The 17,755-nt window shown below is 50.0% G+C and overlaps 5 protein-coding genes across 5 annotated transcripts, besides 1 other annotated feature; 3 read left to right on the forward strand and 2 right to left on the reverse strand.

Annotated features, from left to right (window-relative positions):
• Window positions 1-255: 255 nt before the first annotated feature.
• Window positions 256-299: a microsatellite.
• A 429-nt stretch (window positions 300-728) lies between these two features.
• On the forward strand, window positions 729-4,494 carry FPSE_02283 (uncharacterized protein; the record flags this gene model as incomplete). The annotated part of the gene is made up of 3 exons (XM_009255402.1): window positions 729-899; window positions 953-3,744; window positions 3,798-4,494. The coding sequence occupies 3 exons, from the start codon at window positions 729-731 to the stop codon at window positions 4,492-4,494; spliced, it is 3,660 nt and encodes a 1,219-aa protein (XP_009253677.1).
• A 3,979-nt stretch (window positions 4,495-8,473) lies between these two features.
• FPSE_02282 (uncharacterized protein) lies at window positions 8,474-10,090 on the forward strand (the record flags this gene model as incomplete). Its single annotated transcript, XM_009255401.1, has 2 exons — window positions 8,474-8,808; window positions 8,896-10,090. The coding sequence occupies 2 exons, from the start codon at window positions 8,474-8,476 to the stop codon at window positions 10,088-10,090; spliced, it is 1,530 nt and encodes a 509-aa protein (XP_009253676.1).
• Window positions 10,091-10,835: 745 nt separating this feature from the next.
• On the reverse strand, window positions 10,836-11,713 carry FPSE_02281 (uncharacterized protein; the record flags this gene model as incomplete). Its single annotated transcript, XM_009255400.1, has 3 exons — window positions 10,836-11,361; window positions 11,424-11,506; window positions 11,618-11,713. The coding sequence occupies 3 exons, from the start codon at window positions 11,711-11,713 to the stop codon at window positions 10,836-10,838; spliced, it is 705 nt and encodes a 234-aa protein (XP_009253675.1).
• A 780-nt stretch (window positions 11,714-12,493) lies between these two features.
• On the forward strand, window positions 12,494-14,100 carry FPSE_02280 (uncharacterized protein; the record flags this gene model as incomplete). The annotated part of the gene is made up of 3 exons (XM_009255399.1): window positions 12,494-12,700; window positions 12,767-13,921; window positions 13,978-14,100. The coding sequence occupies 3 exons, from the start codon at window positions 12,494-12,496 to the stop codon at window positions 14,098-14,100; spliced, it is 1,485 nt and encodes a 494-aa protein (XP_009253674.1).
• Window positions 14,101-15,279: 1,179 nt separating this feature from the next.
• FPSE_02279 (uncharacterized protein) lies at window positions 15,280-15,974 on the reverse strand (the record flags this gene model as incomplete). The annotated part of the gene is made up of 2 exons (XM_009255398.1): window positions 15,280-15,826; window positions 15,886-15,974. The coding sequence occupies 2 exons, from the start codon at window positions 15,972-15,974 to the stop codon at window positions 15,280-15,282; spliced, it is 636 nt and encodes a 211-aa protein (XP_009253673.1).
• Window positions 15,975-17,755: the final 1,781 nt, after the last annotated feature.

Below are 17,755 nucleotides of genomic sequence, written 5' to 3' on the forward strand. Positions count from 1 at the left end.
CCCATGGATTGGTTTTTAATAGCGAGCTTTGTTTTAGATGATTTATCATTTCTGGGATTAGATGGACACGGCTTACGAGCGAACATTAGACGGGAAAGGGTCTACGACTCTCATTTTTATTTGTTAATGGTTGATACCCCCTTACAGGATTTGGAGGATATTTTGAAGGTATTACAGCTGGAACTTGGCCAACTCAAACCAACCGAGATAGAGACTCGAGACACTGATAGATAGACTCTGATCTTAATCTGTCTTTACAATACGACGATACAATACAATTCAATACAAAACAACAATACTACTCACATGTGATTCCTATTTGCCTTATTGGACATTTGTTTTGTTTCGTCATTTGCTCTCAACGCTGTACAGTGCTAGGCGACCCAGCAAGACCAAAACACTGTACAAGGGTCCGGTGACGCTGAATGTTTGAATACATGAAACATAGTCAGGCGGTTGTTCAACCCGAGAACTTGTAATAAACATCGTCTGAGATATTGTAAGAGTTTTCTTCCTCAAGTTTCAACAGTTACAGAAAACGAAACAGACTCCCATTGGCTCTGTCCATATGAAGTCGCTTCTGCCAAAGTCCGGACCCGCTTACCTCACAATCTTGGCCTCTCACAACATGTTGAACCTGACGCATTAATCAAACACCAACCAAACATACAATCAAAATTCTACCCAACTACTAATTTGCATTTCTGGTTGTTGCAGACGTGAATGGTATGGACGCCCCAGAAGCAGATGTCGACATCAAACTGCAGAAGATCTCGGCAGATCTTCTAGAGGACTTTGACCGCTCTCTGCCCCATTTCCTCTGGAAGCCTGATGGTCACGGAGGCACAGTAGTCCGCTCAAGGGTGCGCGCAAAGGAGATATTCCGACTGACCAACTCTGTAAGTGAACCCACGATACTCATCTGTCCCAACGTGACTAACGCTTTGGTTAGATCCTGGACCAATTTCAAGAACTCCCTCAGCTGTTGGATCCGTACCTCCCAAAATGGATTCCCCTCCTAGCTGAGGTGTTTCTAAAGCACCTGCAAACTCGCCACCGTGGGAAGACACTTTCATCTCGTTCTAAACTCTTGGTCTCTGTCGAGTTTGCCATATGCAAGATCCTGTACACTTTTTGCAAGATCCGTGGCGAAAAAGTCATCGTGCGCTTTCTCAACGTCGAGGCCAAGTATCTAGAGTTGCTACTTATTGCCATCGAAGAGTCCGAGCAAACCTCTGCCGATGATGTTACTCTCGGAAAATGGTCGTGGGAGGAGCGCTATGTCGTTCTTCTATGGCTCTCACATCTCCTACTTGCTCCCTTTGACCTCTCTACCATATCATCTATCGATCTACAAGATGTTACAGCACCGGATATTCCGGGCATGGCTTGGCCTGAGAACCTCCCTGCTATTACTGTTCGCATGATCCCACTTGCTATCAAGTATCTAAGTACTCCCGGAAAAGAGCGAGATGCAGCAAAGGCTCTCTTGGTAAGAATGGCGATTCGACGTGACATGCAACAACTCGGTGTGCTCAAGAGCCTCATCGACTGGTCTCTAACATCACTTCGTCCACGCAAGGACCAACCTCTTCAAACGACATACTTCTGCCTCGGAGTTTTGTCCTTCCTTGCTGGTGTCTTGAGAGCATCGTCAGACACGTCAGACATGAACCCTTACCTTTCCACTATTTTTTATGCCATTCACTCAATTTCCGTCGGTGAGGATGAACTCTCAAAGACCATCATCTCCTTTGCTCTTGCTAGAAAAATGATCCTTAAGGTTATCCGATCTGTGATCGTATTGCGTCTTCGCCAACCCCAGGATGCAGCCAGCACTGAACTTACCGAGACCGCCATTGGATACTTGCTCGAATCCGTATCCGATAATGATACACCTGTACGCCTGGCTGCTAGCAAGTCTCTGAGCATCATCACACTGAAGCTGGACCCCGATATGGCCTCGCAAGTTGTCGAAGTTGTGCTTGAATCACTGAACCGAAACGTTCTCTGGACGAAACCGGCTGGTGGTAAACCAGTCAGGGATTTGTCCGCCGTGAATAACCTCGAGTGGCACGGCCTGATGCTTACACTCTCACATCTATTGTATCGACGATCTCCGCCGACTGAGCAGCTGTCCGATATTGTTCATGCCCTACTCTTGGGCTTGTCATTCGAACAAAGGAGTATGGCTGGAGGGAGCATTGGAACCAACGTACGTGACGCTGCCTGTTTCGGTATCTGGGCTTTGGCGCGCCGATATACGAGCGACGAACTTCTGGCGGTTCCCACGCACTCTGTCTTTGCAGCAAAGGCTCACCCAGAGACGAGTTCCATTATCCAGGTTCTAGGGACAGAACTCGTTGTGACTGCTTCACTTGACTCTGCTGGAAATATCAGGCGTGGTGCATCCGCAGCTTTGCAGGAACTTATCGGACGGCATCCTGACACCGTTGAACAAGGTATTTGGGTAGTGCAGACGGTCGACTACCACTCTGTCGCGCGACGTTCTCGAGCGATCGAGGAGGTAGCCGTTAATGCGACCCGGCTATCGAGCCAGTACGGCGAAGCCATCATTAATACTCTTCTAGGCTGGAGGGGTATCGGCGACCTTGATGCTGGCTCAAGACGTGTGACAGGTGCCGCTTTTGGTGTTCTTACCTACGAGCTTTCAGATCTCAAGACAGGCAATTCGCTTGCTAGATTCAAAACCACCGCCCAACTGCTGACTGAGCGTCTCAAGTCGCTTCAGCCACGTCAGGTTGAGGAGAGACATGGCCTGTTGTTGTGTTTCGCAGCTGTCCTCGACAAGTTCCCTGCTCTGCTCCAGAAAGAAACAGAACAGGATAACTCGTCTCTGACTGATGAGATACTCTCGACAGTGTCAGGTTTGTTGGAGAATTTACAGTCGACTGCCTATCGGAAACCAGAGCTACTAGCTGAAGCAGCAAGCCGTCTTGTCGTTTCAGCTTTACCTGTCATGCAGACTGTTGTTCTCGGCGCAAAGCCCCAGTTAACCCTTCGACCTGGGCAAGAGCTCGTCCAACCCGACAACACGGCTGAATATACGAGTCTAGTACCTGAGCTCGATTCTTGTAACAAAGATCAAAGTGCAACAGTAGTGCGGCTGGTTTCGGCACTGCGAGCTATTGTTCCCACATGGCTGAATCGTAGTGAGCAAGAGACTATCGAGCCGACTGCTTCCGCGTCACTGGTTCTACTGCTATTCTCGTCATCAGCCGAGAGAAAAGCGCTCATAGGCGAATGGGCGGAGATTGTTGCGCGTCGCCCTACAAGCCGGACTGCTGTGCATGGTAATGGCTACTTTTCAGCACTTACAATTGCGCAGCCGTTGGTGGACTCATCTGAGGATAGGGCCTGCCAGGCACTCTTGGAACGATGGGCATGGGATACCGAGATTGATACTCGAGTGGCTATTTTGCAGAGTCTAACACGCAGTAGTATTCTACACAAAAAGCCTCTAACATTTTTACAGCTGATTGCTGAAGGGCTGAACGATTATACTACGAATGCCCGGGGAGATATTGGATCACATGTCCGTGTCCAGGCTCTCCGAGCTGTTAGGGTACTATGGGATCAACTGAATGAGGTTGCAGTTGAGAGCGAATGGGTGGAAGCATCTGTAAAGGCGCTCTTCTTCAGTACTCTTCGTCTTTCTGCCGAAAAGCTCGATCGCGTCCGTCCTGAAGCCCAAGCTGCTGTGGCCCTGATCTTAGAAGAAAGGTACGTGTGATAACGCCTTCGACAGTTGCTTTACACAATACTGACTATTTCAGTTACGCAAAACCCTTTCTCGAACTCACGTTTTCTTCGAAAACCTACTTCTACAGTCTGCTGAACCTGCATACTGGGGTAGGTCTCCGGCCACTGCTTCACAAAGTAGCAAAGGAAGATACGGACCAATGGATGGCGGAACTTATGGCTGGTTTCGTTGGATCCGCAGACACAGGCAACGAAGACTTGATCATTGCGAGTCGAGCAGCGCTCTGTGGCTTTTGTGAAGCCAATAACGATAACCTAGATCTTGTCTGTCACTCTTTGTTGCAGAACCTGAAAACTCGGCAGCGGCAAGATAGAGTTGTCGTACCGACTCTGGAGGTCGTTGCATTCCTTTTCCACGTGCAACTCTTCCAAAAGAGTACTGTCGATCTCCGCGGTCTATGCTTGCAGACCCAGAAGGCGGGATACAAGACAGGTAACGTGCGCAAGCTGGAGGCATGCGTCAAAGTCTACACCGGCGTTGCATCGATGCTTGGCCAAGGAGGTGCCGAGCCAGGAGCCCAGGAAGCTAGAAAGCGCCTGGGAGCTTTGTTGCACCACCCCTGGCCCAAGGTTAGGACTATGGTGGTAGATGGACTCTGGGGTGTGCTTGGGGAACGAAAGGAGGCTGCAGATAAGTTGACAGGTGTAGACTGGGGTCAAGCAGGAAAGTCACAGATCAAAACTGCAGTCGAGGAGCTAGGGCTATGTTAGTTCGGGGTTATCAAAAGCGTGTCCCAACGTGGCAGCTGAACGTTCGAGAAGGTGTGATGCGCGCGCGGCAATGCAGTAGTGGCTGTTCGGCTCGAAGTTTGGTCCCTGATCGACCCGCGATGACAGGTTGGCCATGTCAGTGTACATCCTTCACTACATAGTGCCATACACCCGACAACTACTGTGATATCAGATTAGACAGGCGGCAAAGCTAGCGAACCTTGATATCCGAGAGAGGAAGGTGAAGGAAATAGTGACCCTTCACAATCAAGCCTCTGAAGAATACCACTTTGCTGTGATTCGTGAAACAAGTATGGTTGCGAACCTGTGCATGGTTCTGTAGGTGGCATGGTGGCTTGAGACAGCATAAGCCACGAAACTGTTTTCATTTTGGAAAAGGCCCGGTAGAATGGATGAACGACTCGCCAAAGTTTACCTGACGTTGGTTTATTTGCAATAACTCATGGTAGGTTTACGCCATGTTTCTCCTGACCTTCTAGTGGGCGCACTAGACGTTCCCGGGCAGTCGTTGTAAACGTGGTTTGACATACAGCAGGTTATGCAATGGTCTCAGATATGCATGGTTGCCAGTCAGTCTTATTGGCGTTCCAGAGATAGAGAAAGATTGGAAGTGGACGAAATGCTCCCATGCTTCAACGATAGGCGAATCGAAATTAGGTGGGAGGCACAGTAGATACACTCATAGTTACACAAACTCATGTCTGATATCACGCCTGAGACTGATAGTGTACGATGTAATTATTCACAAGACAACACGTGTAATCAACGAATCGGCCAGGGGATGATTCTTCTGGTAGGTACTGATTGATACGCTGCGTTTGGGAATTAACATGTTTGTCTAATATCCAGGGGCGAAAACTGTATGAAATTAGCCCCTCATGTCATTAACCGTTTTGGCTTGCTAGGGGAAGCAGAGTGGATATTTCGATATAGGTATCATCTCGATGAACTTGTTGCTCTGTAGGTGCAGACATTGGTATCAAACTTGGCCTGAGCTAATAAAGGAGATGCTGCAGGGAAATGCGCACTGGGCAAGTGTCAAGTAGTATGTAACAAAGTGCATCGGCCAAGGAACAAGAGATAAGGCTGATGCATGTATCGTGAGATGTGGAGTTTTGCAGATAAGGAAGCCATGATTTGTGGGTATCATTGGTGTGGGTTATTACATGTAATCAATTATCGATCATGGTTCAGTTTCTATTTTCTGCTCGAAAGAAGTCTTGGCTGCGAGGTTTGTTTTTGCATGGGAATTATCAGCTACCTGGGTACAGATATGAGGGGAAGCAATCGAGGTTGATTACCTCGGTCACTGCCTCTTGCCCAGTTAGCCGGTCTAGGTAGGTACAGACCAGACTGTTGGTTCACGAGATGAGGAAGTAGCAATGCACCATGGGTTGTAGTTGCAGGCCATAGGCGGGCAAGTGGGGAATCTCCATCCGTTGCAAACATGGCAGGCACCATCTAACAAAACTCTAATGTGCACGGTCATGTTCTCATTGGTGATTTTTCGACATCATGAAGTTATCTCTCTAATTCACTAACAATTTCAGACTGCCCTTCACAGTACGATCAAAACATCTCAATATATCAATTCCAGGGCAATGGTCAGAAGAGCGTGGGGGGCTTCGCGACTCTCTTATCGAGTCTGGCAACCACGTTGTCGCGTGATGTGACAGATCCTTGGCTGCTCTATTGGTAGGTAGGTTGCTTGGCTGCTTGCTCTTGGACCCTTGTTTTGCCTCTTCAAACCTGGGGGACATGGAATATCCATATCGGGCAGCTCCTAATTTTCATCACAAACCATCAGATCTGCACTTTCATCAATCACCATCACAGATTCCATGGCAGAAAAAAAAGCAATAACTCATGATCAAACGGCCTGCGGCTGACAAGCGGATGGATGGATGGATGGTTCAACCAAAGCCGAAGGTGTGCGTACGTTATGATAAGATCATAAGCAACGCGGCATAGCGCCCAGCCACAAAACCGCAACATCGGAACACCTTTTCAGCACTCTTTCACCTATCGGGCAGTTCCGTACATAGCACGTGAAGCCACTGATAAACCCAGACCGTCACATTCTCAGTCAGGCATTCCGACAAGTCCAATTCCAATCCGTCGGAATGGCTCCGGCTTGGTGACCGACAACGGAACTGCATGAGGAAGCCACAGCGCTGTGAAACATGTACGATTGATAGTGTCTTCAATTATCGCGCCATGAGCGAAGGATGAGCATGAATATTCGCATGACTAGCTCGGACAACTAGGGTTCAGTGCTACCAAGCCTGGTGGCTGATTTGCTAGTCCCGCCCTGGTACTTGCGGCCTGAGTTGCTTCAAGGGTTGTTTCTTTCCTGAATGGAGAAGAAAGAAAATGCTTCTATCGCAGCGATGGTGCAATGGGCTTTTCAATACTCGGTATGGTGTTGAAACTGTATCTGATCAAACAGGTTCGTCGACAGAGACGTATCTAGCGAGTTCGGTATCTCATACCCCCTGCAATAGCAACCCAAGAAACACGAATATCCAGAAAGAGGTCATCTCCCCAGTTCGGCATCGCTTGACGCCAAGCAAGGCATTCATTCTTACCTTGAACTATGATTGTTAGCCAGCTTGACGGGATGGAAGTCATTAATCGATTTTGAATCTCCAGCAACCAACCATCATTTACTGCCAGATTGTCTGCGTTGACACAGTATGGTTACCAATGGGCTACCAAGTCAAACTATTTGTTCTCTGGTTGTCGTCTTCCTTCCGTGTCTTGGCTAGACCACAGTCCAGTCCGCCGCTGTCTCAATGTGGACGCCAAGAGGTCGATATCCTTGGTGCAATGTTCGTCATCCATGATGGCCGATCATCCTGTTCACTTCCTTGATGGTATTATCACAAGTCCAATAACCTCTAGATTGCATTATTTGGAACTCTCGGTGAACCCTGTTCACTCTAATCGTTGTCTGAAGTACTAATCTGGCCAGCTACAGGAACTTCAAACCCTCTGAATACCAACCGGGCTAGCTTTCACGAACCTGCATCAAGGGCCCTAATGCTCATCAGTCCCTTGGCTTTTGATCCACTGGCGCTGGGGCTGGACCGACACTTTGGATGGCTGGCCCATTTCGTCCTGGGGCTCCACAGGCTGTGGCCAACACCCCCTCCCTCCCTCCACGACAAGACGTACAGGGCCATAGATGACGGGGCTACAGGCCTTGGGAGGCCACGAGCTTGTGTGTATGAGTGTGAGAGTGCTCTGCTCTCTGCTCGACCATCAACGCTACTGTAACTTACTGTGCCTTCCGGATGGTCAACCAGGACGAGTCGATTCGCCCACACTCTCGCCTCCGCAACATTAGATGTTGGGCCTTGGGACCTGCTGCACCTTGTCCGCCTCCACTCTTCCTCTTATCTTGACTTAATACTTCCTCCTCTGCCCTGTCCTCGCTTCTATTCTATTTCCAGGTCTCACTTCCCACCCAGTCTTGATTTGTTGCCTTCCTCTTCGACCAAATGCGAGGCAGCACTGGCAGCACTGGCATCACTGACATATACGCGCATCGGACTCGGCTCTGAATTCGCATTTTAACAACTACGATTTTCAAAAGTAGCGACTGCTCTGACTAATTTCGTTATTACTCCTGTCGACGCGGTTCAATCCGTCGCCAACTTCCGCTCACACAAGCTAAACTACCAAACTGTTACCCGAATCACCGAATCCACGACTTTCATGCATTCATCTCTCGCTGAGCCTTTATCACCACTAGTCAAGTGCCACATTCGGCGGCCTTATGTTGAGGTGAATTATCGAAGTATTTCAAGATCGACTGCGGGTCCAACGTCACGGCATCTACCACCAACACCGTTCCAACCGTAAATTTCGACCAAGCTTTAGCCCTTACGCTCAATTGTTACCTCGCTCGTCGGGCCCTCTGCGGAGGACGACGGGCGCGGACTGGAGCGCAGACATGGCTCTCTATTCGGAACCTCCAACCCTTCGCGAATTCAAGTACGATAAGCCCACTCTGCTCGTTTGTTGGTGGGCGACGTCGTTTTGTACTCTCATTATCCTCCTGCGACTTGCTGGCCGCTTCATCCGTACAGAACGACTATTCCCTGAGGATCGTGTGGCTGCTCTTGCCTTGATACCTTTGTATGCTCGTATGGCATGCGTTCATTACATACTCATTTACGGAACCAACAATGCTCAATTCGACGGCGTTGAGCTTACTGACCAACAACTACGTCAGAAGTCGATTGGCAGTGGCCTTGTGCTAGCCAGTCGAATTTTCTACGCTGCAACGTATGTGATGCTTTCCATCTCTCTCTCTCTCAAGCAATCCTACACGTGGTGCGCCAAATCATAAACGTCATGTGCTAACTTTAACAGCCTATGGATACTCAAGTTTGCGGTTCTAGAGTTCCTCCACCGATTGACCCGAGCCACATGGGAACGAACATGGCAGACATCTCTTTATATTATTCGCATCATCCTTGCAGCTACCTTCCTCGCCGTTGTCATCAGCGACTTTGTCGAATGTCGCCCTTTCAGTCGTTATTGGCAAGTTTTGCCCGACCCTGGTGGTCAGTGTCGTCAAGGTTATGTGCAGCTTCTGACCATGGCGGTCTGCAACGTCATCACCGACTTATTACTCGTCATCTTTCCCATCCCAATCATCGTGACGAGCGGAATGACGATCAAGAGAAAGATACAGCTCGTCCTTCTCTTTTCTCTCAGTCTATCTGTTGTGGGAGTGACTCTCTACCGTGTACCACATATCATCGAGGAGAATGGACGTCAACAATATCGATCTCTTCTAGCCTCGGTTGAGCTCCTATTTGCCACGGCGGCGGCTAACTCGCTAGTATTGGGATCTTTTATGCGAGACCGGGGTATCAAAAAGCAAAAATTTCGCCGATCATCCGTCGCCGAGTCACTCGATCCTTCTCTCAATCTTCGCCGCCCAACTTTGCATCGACACTGGGGGAGTGATGAAGACCTGGTGCGGGATGTTGGCATGACTGTCGACCCGGAACTACAGGATCAGCCCGACAATTCAAGCGAGAATGGTGCTTTACAATATACCCCTGCACCTCTTGTCCGAAAGCTGGATCAGGATCTCGAGCGCTGGCAATTCCCACAAAGACAACGCAGTAACGCGGAGCATAGCGACGATTCTTTGATTCAACATGATCCACTCTCTCGGTCGAAGAGCGAGAACAGTCCAGCGCCGAGAAGAGTGTCTTTCTTTGATGTGGGTGGCTTACTCGATGTCCCGCCAGAGAGCTCCGGCAGTGTACGAGCAAACAGCCGTGACTCATCAAAAGAGGATTCAGCACAGTCTTACACACCTCCTGTGCCTTCATTGCCGGCCAGTTCGGGCGGATTTCGTCGAGGTTCAACTGCATTACTCCAGGATATTGGTGGTCTTTTTGGGCCTGCGAACACTAGGCAAAATCGATCTAAGCCTAAATACGGAGGCACCGAACTCCAACCGATACCGCAATCCCGGCAAGAGTCGCGACAAGGCAGTCATGCGCAGTTGGGGACAGAGCTGAGAGATCCTGGCGGGCTCTTGAATTAGAGTGACGATTGCCATTGGCATGTACACCTTGTTTCCTTTGCGGCGACAATCACATTTTCATCATCAAATCTATTGGATCATGGACTCATAGACATTTCCCCGGCCATGGGCGTTTTTACAATCGGCATTTCGGGTTGCTTATATTTAGCAGGACAGGAGTAACGCGTGGGAAGGATTATTTTGGTATTTGGGGGCCGTATTGAGGCCGGACATATGGGATTCAAGTACAATCACTAATGTGCTTTACGATTTGCAGGCTCAATATGGGCCATTGTTTTCGCCAGGATGGCATGGATATTGGTTAGATATACCCGGCGAAAGCCAAGTTAACGTTTAATGGCATTGGTATGAATTTTCAAACATTCTTCTTCAAAGCGCACAGATCAAAGTGGCATATAAGCCTCCATCCGATGGCATTAGTATAGGTAATATTATAAAGTTTTTAAATATGCAGTTACCTGCCGGTGTCATCTATAACATTCCAGACAAGCCGACATTCCACGAGGTCTGCACGCTAAGCGGTCACTCAACACACGAATAAACAAGCACAAGGGGTAGGAAGCCTTCATATAAATGCTTGTATTCCTTGGTTGGCTTTGCTACAGCGCAGCGCAATTTAGATAGAACCCCTGAAACGCCAGCTTTTTAGAATTTCATTTGCAGTTTGACGCCCTCGTCCTCGTACCAGAAGCCCTTTCTGTCCCTTGACTAATCCAATCTCAATGCAGTCTTTCCGACAAATTATCTATACACACAATCGGTAACTGGCATATCGACCAGCTGTTTCACTGTTTCGGATGATCTTGACAACGTGACCTCGCTTGAGGCCTAAGTAACGAGCAACAGGATCCTTCTGCAGAATACGAGGGAGCTGGGTCTCCTTAAGACGGTAGCGCTTGAGAAGAGCAATCTTCTCCTCACGGGAAAGGAGAACATGCTTGGGAACAAGCTCGTGGTGGGTGATGTTGACAAGCAAATCGTCCTCGAGGAAACACTCAATCTTCGCAAGTGATTCGACGCTAGCAAGCGACCTTCGGGCGGCGGGAGAAAGAGGGACGTGAGTTATCATGATGCCGGTCTTGTAGTTGTTTGAGATCACGTATGAGGCAAATGCTCGAATCTGGTTCACACCGAAAGTCTTGTCGGCAAGGAACTCGATCCAGATAGGGCCACAGTCGGCAACAGGATCGGGGTTGGCTGCTGTCGCGGGAGGAGTAAACTTGCGCATCATGGCTGTGCTAGGACGCGCCGAGAACGAGAGTTTGTTGCGGCTGTAATTGATGCTGTCAGTTTCGCATTGTCTTCGGTTGGAGCAACATGTATAAGTCCTTACTTGATAGAACCGTCGGGGTTGCAGTACTCGTCGCGGAAGCGGTCGAGAGAGATCTTGACTTCCTCCTCAGCGAGCTCGTATTCCTTTGCAACAAAGTCAGTCGATGAACCGTTATTGTGTCGCAAAGCTACGCGACTAGACGTATTGCGCGATTCCACTTGTAATCTACAATAAGACTTTTAAGACAGACGTACTCGGTCCGCGACCATCTCATGGACAGTCCTCCATGCCCGCCAAAGTCGGACGACTTCCTTTGACTTGGCGTCTGTGGGAACGTGATCGATATCCATGACGATTATAATTTGTAAGGGCGACTCGAGTCGTGGTATTGGTGGTGAAGCTGATACGGGCAAGAAAGAATAATTACAATCGTAGGCGTCTCAAAAATGTTTCTTCCTTTCAGCCTTGCATCGTCGCCGCAAAAGTCCACACTTCTTTGAGCGGGTCAGAGCGTTGGAGTAGTCATGTGATCTGCACCGCCACATGCACCGCCACAAGAAGCTCTTACCGCCACGACACCTATGAGGTCGATCAAGGTGGGGCGGGAATGTACCCCTGGCACCGGTGCTTACCTAGGTGGACATCTAGAGGCGGCGCCAGGAGGACCCTTCAAGCTCAGTGGTCTCGCTCCCTTTTCCAGCGAGCGCTAGGGGAAGGACGGGCCCGAGTCCAAGGGAGGGGCACCTAAGAAATAGCAACCTACCGACAATTGAAGAAAGAGACAGTTCAGTCAAAGGTGCACGGGCCTGCCCAATAGGCAAGTTAACAGGTCGCAAATCAGAGCAGGAGAGACACGGGTCCAGAACTTTAGTAGGGGAAGGTGGTGGAATTACTGCAAGCTGGCAGCTGCAAACCTACCTAGGTACTGTACGGCGTACCTACCTTGTGGTTTTTTTTATCCTCTACAGTTGGACCGTTTCTTTTTTCTCTCCTCTTTTTCTTTAACCCTTCCCACTGGATCTCCACGTGTCGTCCTTATCCTCACCTCTACTCTTCCTCGAGCTGTCTCTCTCTTGGTTCCTAATCTCTTGTCTGCTCCGTCGCTGTCCTACCACCTCTCCCTCACCACAATGGCCGAAACCGCAACTTCTCCTGCCCCTGCGGCGGAAAACAAGCAGGCTCATGTCCGTCCTACTAAGCCTGACGAGGAGGTCTTTAAGAAGGAGCTCGCAAAGGCCGAGAAGGAGCACAAGGCTTCAATGGACCGTTTGGTACGACCTCAATCCCTCTCCTGCTCTGTGCGATATGGCTCGGCTATCGACACGGGTCCCACATCTGTGGCCTTGGGTGAAGCTGGGCTATAAGGGGTTGCAACGCATTGGCTAACTATAATTCGTTTACAGGCCGCTGTGAAGGCTAAGATTGATATTGCTATGCCCAACAAGAACAAGGATCAGCCCAACCCTACCCAGCAGCGACGACAAGAGCTCATCGCCCAGGCCAACGAGATTCGACAGAAGCAGGCTGGCGGCAAGAACGCCCGCACTGGAAAGCTCGATCAGATCAAGCGCCTTGATGAGCAAGTCCGAAGCCGAATTGCCGAGCAGAAGACAGCAAAGGCCAAGGTCCCCTACAAGAGCCTCGAGGATGTCGACCGCCAGATTGCCACTCTTGACAAGCAGGTCAACTCCGGTACCATGAAGCTCGTCGATGAGAAGAAGGCCCTTTCAGACATCTCTAGCCTCCGTAAGATGCGCAAGAACTTCGGCCAGTTCGAGGATTCTCAAAAGCAGATTGATGACCTCCGCGCCAAGATCAAGGAGATCAAGGACAGCATGGACGATCCCGAGCAGCGTGCCCTTTCTGATCAGTACAACAAGATCCAGGCCGAGATTGACACCATCAAGGCTGAGCAGGATGAGGCCTACAAGGGTATCTCTAGCCTTCGTGACGAGCGAACAAAGCTGCAAGCCGAGCAGCAGGAGAAGTACACTGCTATCCGTAAGCTGAAGGATGAATACTACGGTCAAAAGAAGGCTTTCCAGGCCTACGATCGTGAGGCTCGTGAGGCCCGTCGTGAGAAGCAAAGGGCGGAGCAAGAGCGTTACCACCAGGAGCGCAAGAAGGCCGAGGCTGAGCGCCGCCTGGGTGATGCCAGCGATCCTGCCTACCTGGACGAAATCCGCCGTGCCAACAGCCTGCTCCAGTTCCTCGACCCCAACCACAAGGTCGAGAAGGGTCCTCTCATGGCCGATACTGGTCTCGGTGCTCAGGCCCAGCGAAGCGTCGACGAGTCTGGCCTTAAGGGTACCAAGCTCCTTCGCAAGGAGGACCGCGAGGAGGAGTATGCCCCTGCTGTCAAGAAGGGCAAGAAGGGCAAGAAGGCCGGTGCTGGTCCCTCATCCAACAAGTTCAGCGTCCCCCCTGCCGTCGTTGAGGACTGTGCTGCCATGGGCATTGACCCCCCTATGAGTGCCGCCGATATCCCCACTGTTGCTGAGAAGGTTCGCGCCAAGCTTGACTTCTGGAAGAACGACCAAGAGGCTCAGACCCAGCGTGTAAGTTTGCTATTCAAGAACCTTGGGCAGGACCATCATACTAACTATTGTTATAGAACATCGAGAAGGCCAAGAAGGAGATCGCTGAGCTGGAGGCCGCTGAGGCTAACGGCGACAAGGTCGAGCAGGCTACCTCTGACTTGAAGGAGGCTTCTATTGCTGACAAGGAGGAGTCGTAAATATCAACCTCGACTCAACTCTGATTGCTCGTCGGCAAACTCCCATGCCGTCGACGATGGGCCTTAACGAACACTCATAAATGCGCTCTCTCACTCCCTCACCCCATCCGCCATCTACCAAAACTCTCTCTTGGCGCTCTTACTCGACGTGTTGAATCAACTGTTGAACTGATCAAATGTCATTCAAAGGTTGTTTGGCCCACCAACTTTATTGCGCGAGTTTCAACCTTTCTCACACTTTTTTCACCACCATGTTCGAATCTAAAAGGCGCTTTCTCGTGCTATTTTGTAATTAAGCGCTACTTCTTAGTGAAGCCATGCGCAAGGAGAATGATAAAAAGTTGGTTTAATTCGGTGATGACATTCGTTGCATTGGTTTTTCCTAGTGGCGTGACATGATTCTCGGTTATCGGGCCCCTTGTAGATCTTGGTCCTGGGTTGGGTCAATTGACTTTGCTTATCCGCTCATGGATGCATAGATTAGTGAGGTCATGAGGATCTAAGCTTGTACGGAAGCTTGTATAATGGAGGTTCGAGTTGGGCACACATCGGGCACACTGCTGTGCATCCTCGGCCTTTTACTTTACTGCCTTCTATATGCTTTGCTTTATTACTCGCGTGTCTGGCATTAGTGACCGCCTAAGACGCACACTTTGCATACATACAGACTATCTTGTCTTACTGCAGCAGATGATGTGTTATAAGCACCGGCATTAGTCTCCGTTCTCTGGCCTATCGCCGTAATCGCAGATGTCTTGGATACTTGCCCCTCATTTCAACAATTTCCTACAATCAGTCTTGGGCAGATGATGTTAATTCTGCTCGCCATCACACACGTCAGAACGGAAAGGAATTGCTGTGCCTCGTTCTTGATTTTGCCTTTAATGGCGTGGTATTTTGTAATTTCAGATACACAAACAACAATGCCCAACTTTGTTAACCCCTGATACTCCAAAACAAAAATGCAAGCTGGGAAAGGTTTGTACTCGGACACAAAAAACATCGTCAGCCCAACCCTCAACCCCGCCAATAATGATGCTGCCTTGTTCCGCCATGCCGGTAATACTCCACGCCCTGTTTATGCAATGGTCGTGATGTTCGTTATCGTAATATGAATTTTGTAGTATCCTCAGCACCTATGAATGCCCAGCGTTATCGTATTGACCCATTTACAAAGGTTTAGTATGGAGGAGGAGGAGGAGGATAGTTGTAACCGCCAGGCATTGGCGGTGGCGCTCCAAAGTTGGGTCGTCTCATTCCAGGGCCGGGAGTTCGACGATCGGCTCGAGGCATAGGCATCGGTGGAGGCTCCTGGTGCATCTGACCTGGGTCGCCACGGTATCCTGGGGGTACAACTGCGCCAGCGGCGCCGGGAGGGTTATTACTGTTTCGGCGGTTTACTTTTCGTAGATTTGATAACGATCCTAGTGGCGGCTCTTTAACGGCCGGCTCATCCTCCGCCGGCAGTGTAAGCTCAACCAGTCCAAAGAAATATTCCAGTACTTCGGGGTAACGCTGTACGCTCGCCTGCCAATCTTCGTCAATGCCGCGTTTCAATGAGGCTTGCGCTTCGGCAACTTGCGTCGGATGAGGCGGGGCATGATAATAATGATAAGCGTGGGCAGTGATTCGATCCATATGCGCAGCATGGGCAGTCTTTCGTTGATCGGTGAGGAGGCGGAAATATTCAAGTATGTAGTCTTGCGCATGGCCTCGAACCCAGGAACTATAAAGCCGTACGGTCAGACCAACTTCGGTGCGGAGCGGGGAGCAAGAGCTATGTACCGTATTTCAGTATATATCGACCGCATCATGCGGTCCTCGGCTTGTTTGACAGCAACGTCGAGGCCCTTGGCCTCACACTCACATGCCATGTTGGCCGGGGCATGGCATATAGCACAGTCAGGATCCATCCTGATGACAGCCTTGCCAGGATATGAGTATTTCCTGGAAAACATCTTAGCTGAGGTATCGGGCGAATTGGATTACACAGAGGTGGAGCGACAGCCGTGGTGCGATAGAAGGGCAGGTAAACAATATTCATCTACGGTCAACTCATGACATCGACGTGAGATCCCCCTCCAACCCCGCAGACGATCCTCATAAGGCTGTACGTGTGTAGGGAGGAATGCCAGCAATGTCAGGATTAAATAATGGATAGGTAGGCAAAGGTGGCAGATGTAAGGGTAAAAATGTCAGAAAGAAAGTCAAAATGGACCTACTGTGACTTAAAGGCACGAGCCGTGTCAAAGTCGACTGAAGACCGTGGCGGTAAGAGATAACGACACCGGGTTGGAAAGTGGTCTGGTTTGCCTGTCGAACACCAGCTCGGGGAAGGAGAGCAAGCACCTGTTTCGCTGGAGCCGTATGTGTCCTGCAATGCAAGTAGCAGCAGCTCTCGGGGCTCGAGCTGGGAATGGAGGCCGAGGGAGAAACTGAAGAGCCAGAGAGCGAGCGAGATGAAAGAAGTCGCGTGGGGAAGGAAGCGATGTGGAGAGAGATCGAATGAGGACAGGCGGACCACGTCTACAGTCGTGGCTCGAATGCGGGACCACGGATCGTATGCAGGCTGGCCCAATGGCTTCGAACTGGTACAAGGGAGGGGTTGATGGCCACGAACCGCCGTTGGGCGATTGTGCGGCTCATGTGCTAGAGGCAGGAAGGGTGGTGTTGACAGACAGTAGTACCACAAAAGATGGAGGGGTGAGTGGAACGTTGATGAAGAGGATTCAAGACAAGAAGTTGATCGAGACGAAATAGAAGTTTTCTCCAAAGATTGAATTGACGTAAGATATCGTCTTGCTGGGGCGCAAAGAGATTATTCGACGGGCGAACTTGTAAGAATGCAAAAGATGTCGGACGTGACAAATAGGTTAGTAGTAACCAGTTCGGTTGGAAGAGCTCAGCCAAAAAGCGTCTTACTACCAAGGGTCAAACAAATGAAGAGCAAAGACGATCGATCATGGAGCGAGCCCCGGCAGTGAACAACAAGGCAAAACAATGCGGCAGAGGGGGACAAGACACTGAAAAGGCTGACGAGGGAAGCACAAGAGGCTCTGTTGTTGCTTTATTCACTGTTGCAACGCCTGTTCACCGCATTTTTGGTAACCGCAAGCGTCTCTTGTTAAGTTCGGGAAGCTGGGGCTAGCCCAATGCTTGTCGAATAGCAACCAACGCCCGCGATGGGCCACTCTGGGTGAGCTGCATGATCCCATCAGATCCAAACGAGGCGAGACGAACGGGCTGGGGGAAGAAGTATTGTGTCGAAGGAGAGCAGCTGGCAGATATGTTTCTGGGTGACTGACTGTATTGCCTTTTCTCCATAAAATGCATGGGCTCAACGGGTCGAATAAAGTGTCCGACAGGCGCCTCAAATTAGAACCATGGTTGCGTCTGTTTTTATGGTTGTTGTACCTGTACAGTCAGTGCTGTATAACGCCGCCGAGGTTCGGTGCGTGGGCATGATGCGTCGTTGTGGCGATCGGCTGCGATATGCTGGACGAGAAAGGAACGAGACCGCACGGGAAAAGAAGCCTTAATTTTGTGTTAAGTCAAAGGCATCGCGACAAAGACAAAGTCGTAGGAGAAAGAATGAGATTTCAGATTTGAGGTTGCCTTGTTGCACTGCACTGCCTTGTTCTGTTGTAGTCCTAGC

This window comes from Fusarium pseudograminearum, chromosome 4, assembly GCF_000303195.2.
Source record: "Fusarium pseudograminearum CS3096 chromosome 4, whole genome shotgun sequence".
NCBI classification, from domain to species: Eukaryota; Fungi; Ascomycota; class Sordariomycetes; order Hypocreales; family Nectriaceae; genus Fusarium; species Fusarium pseudograminearum.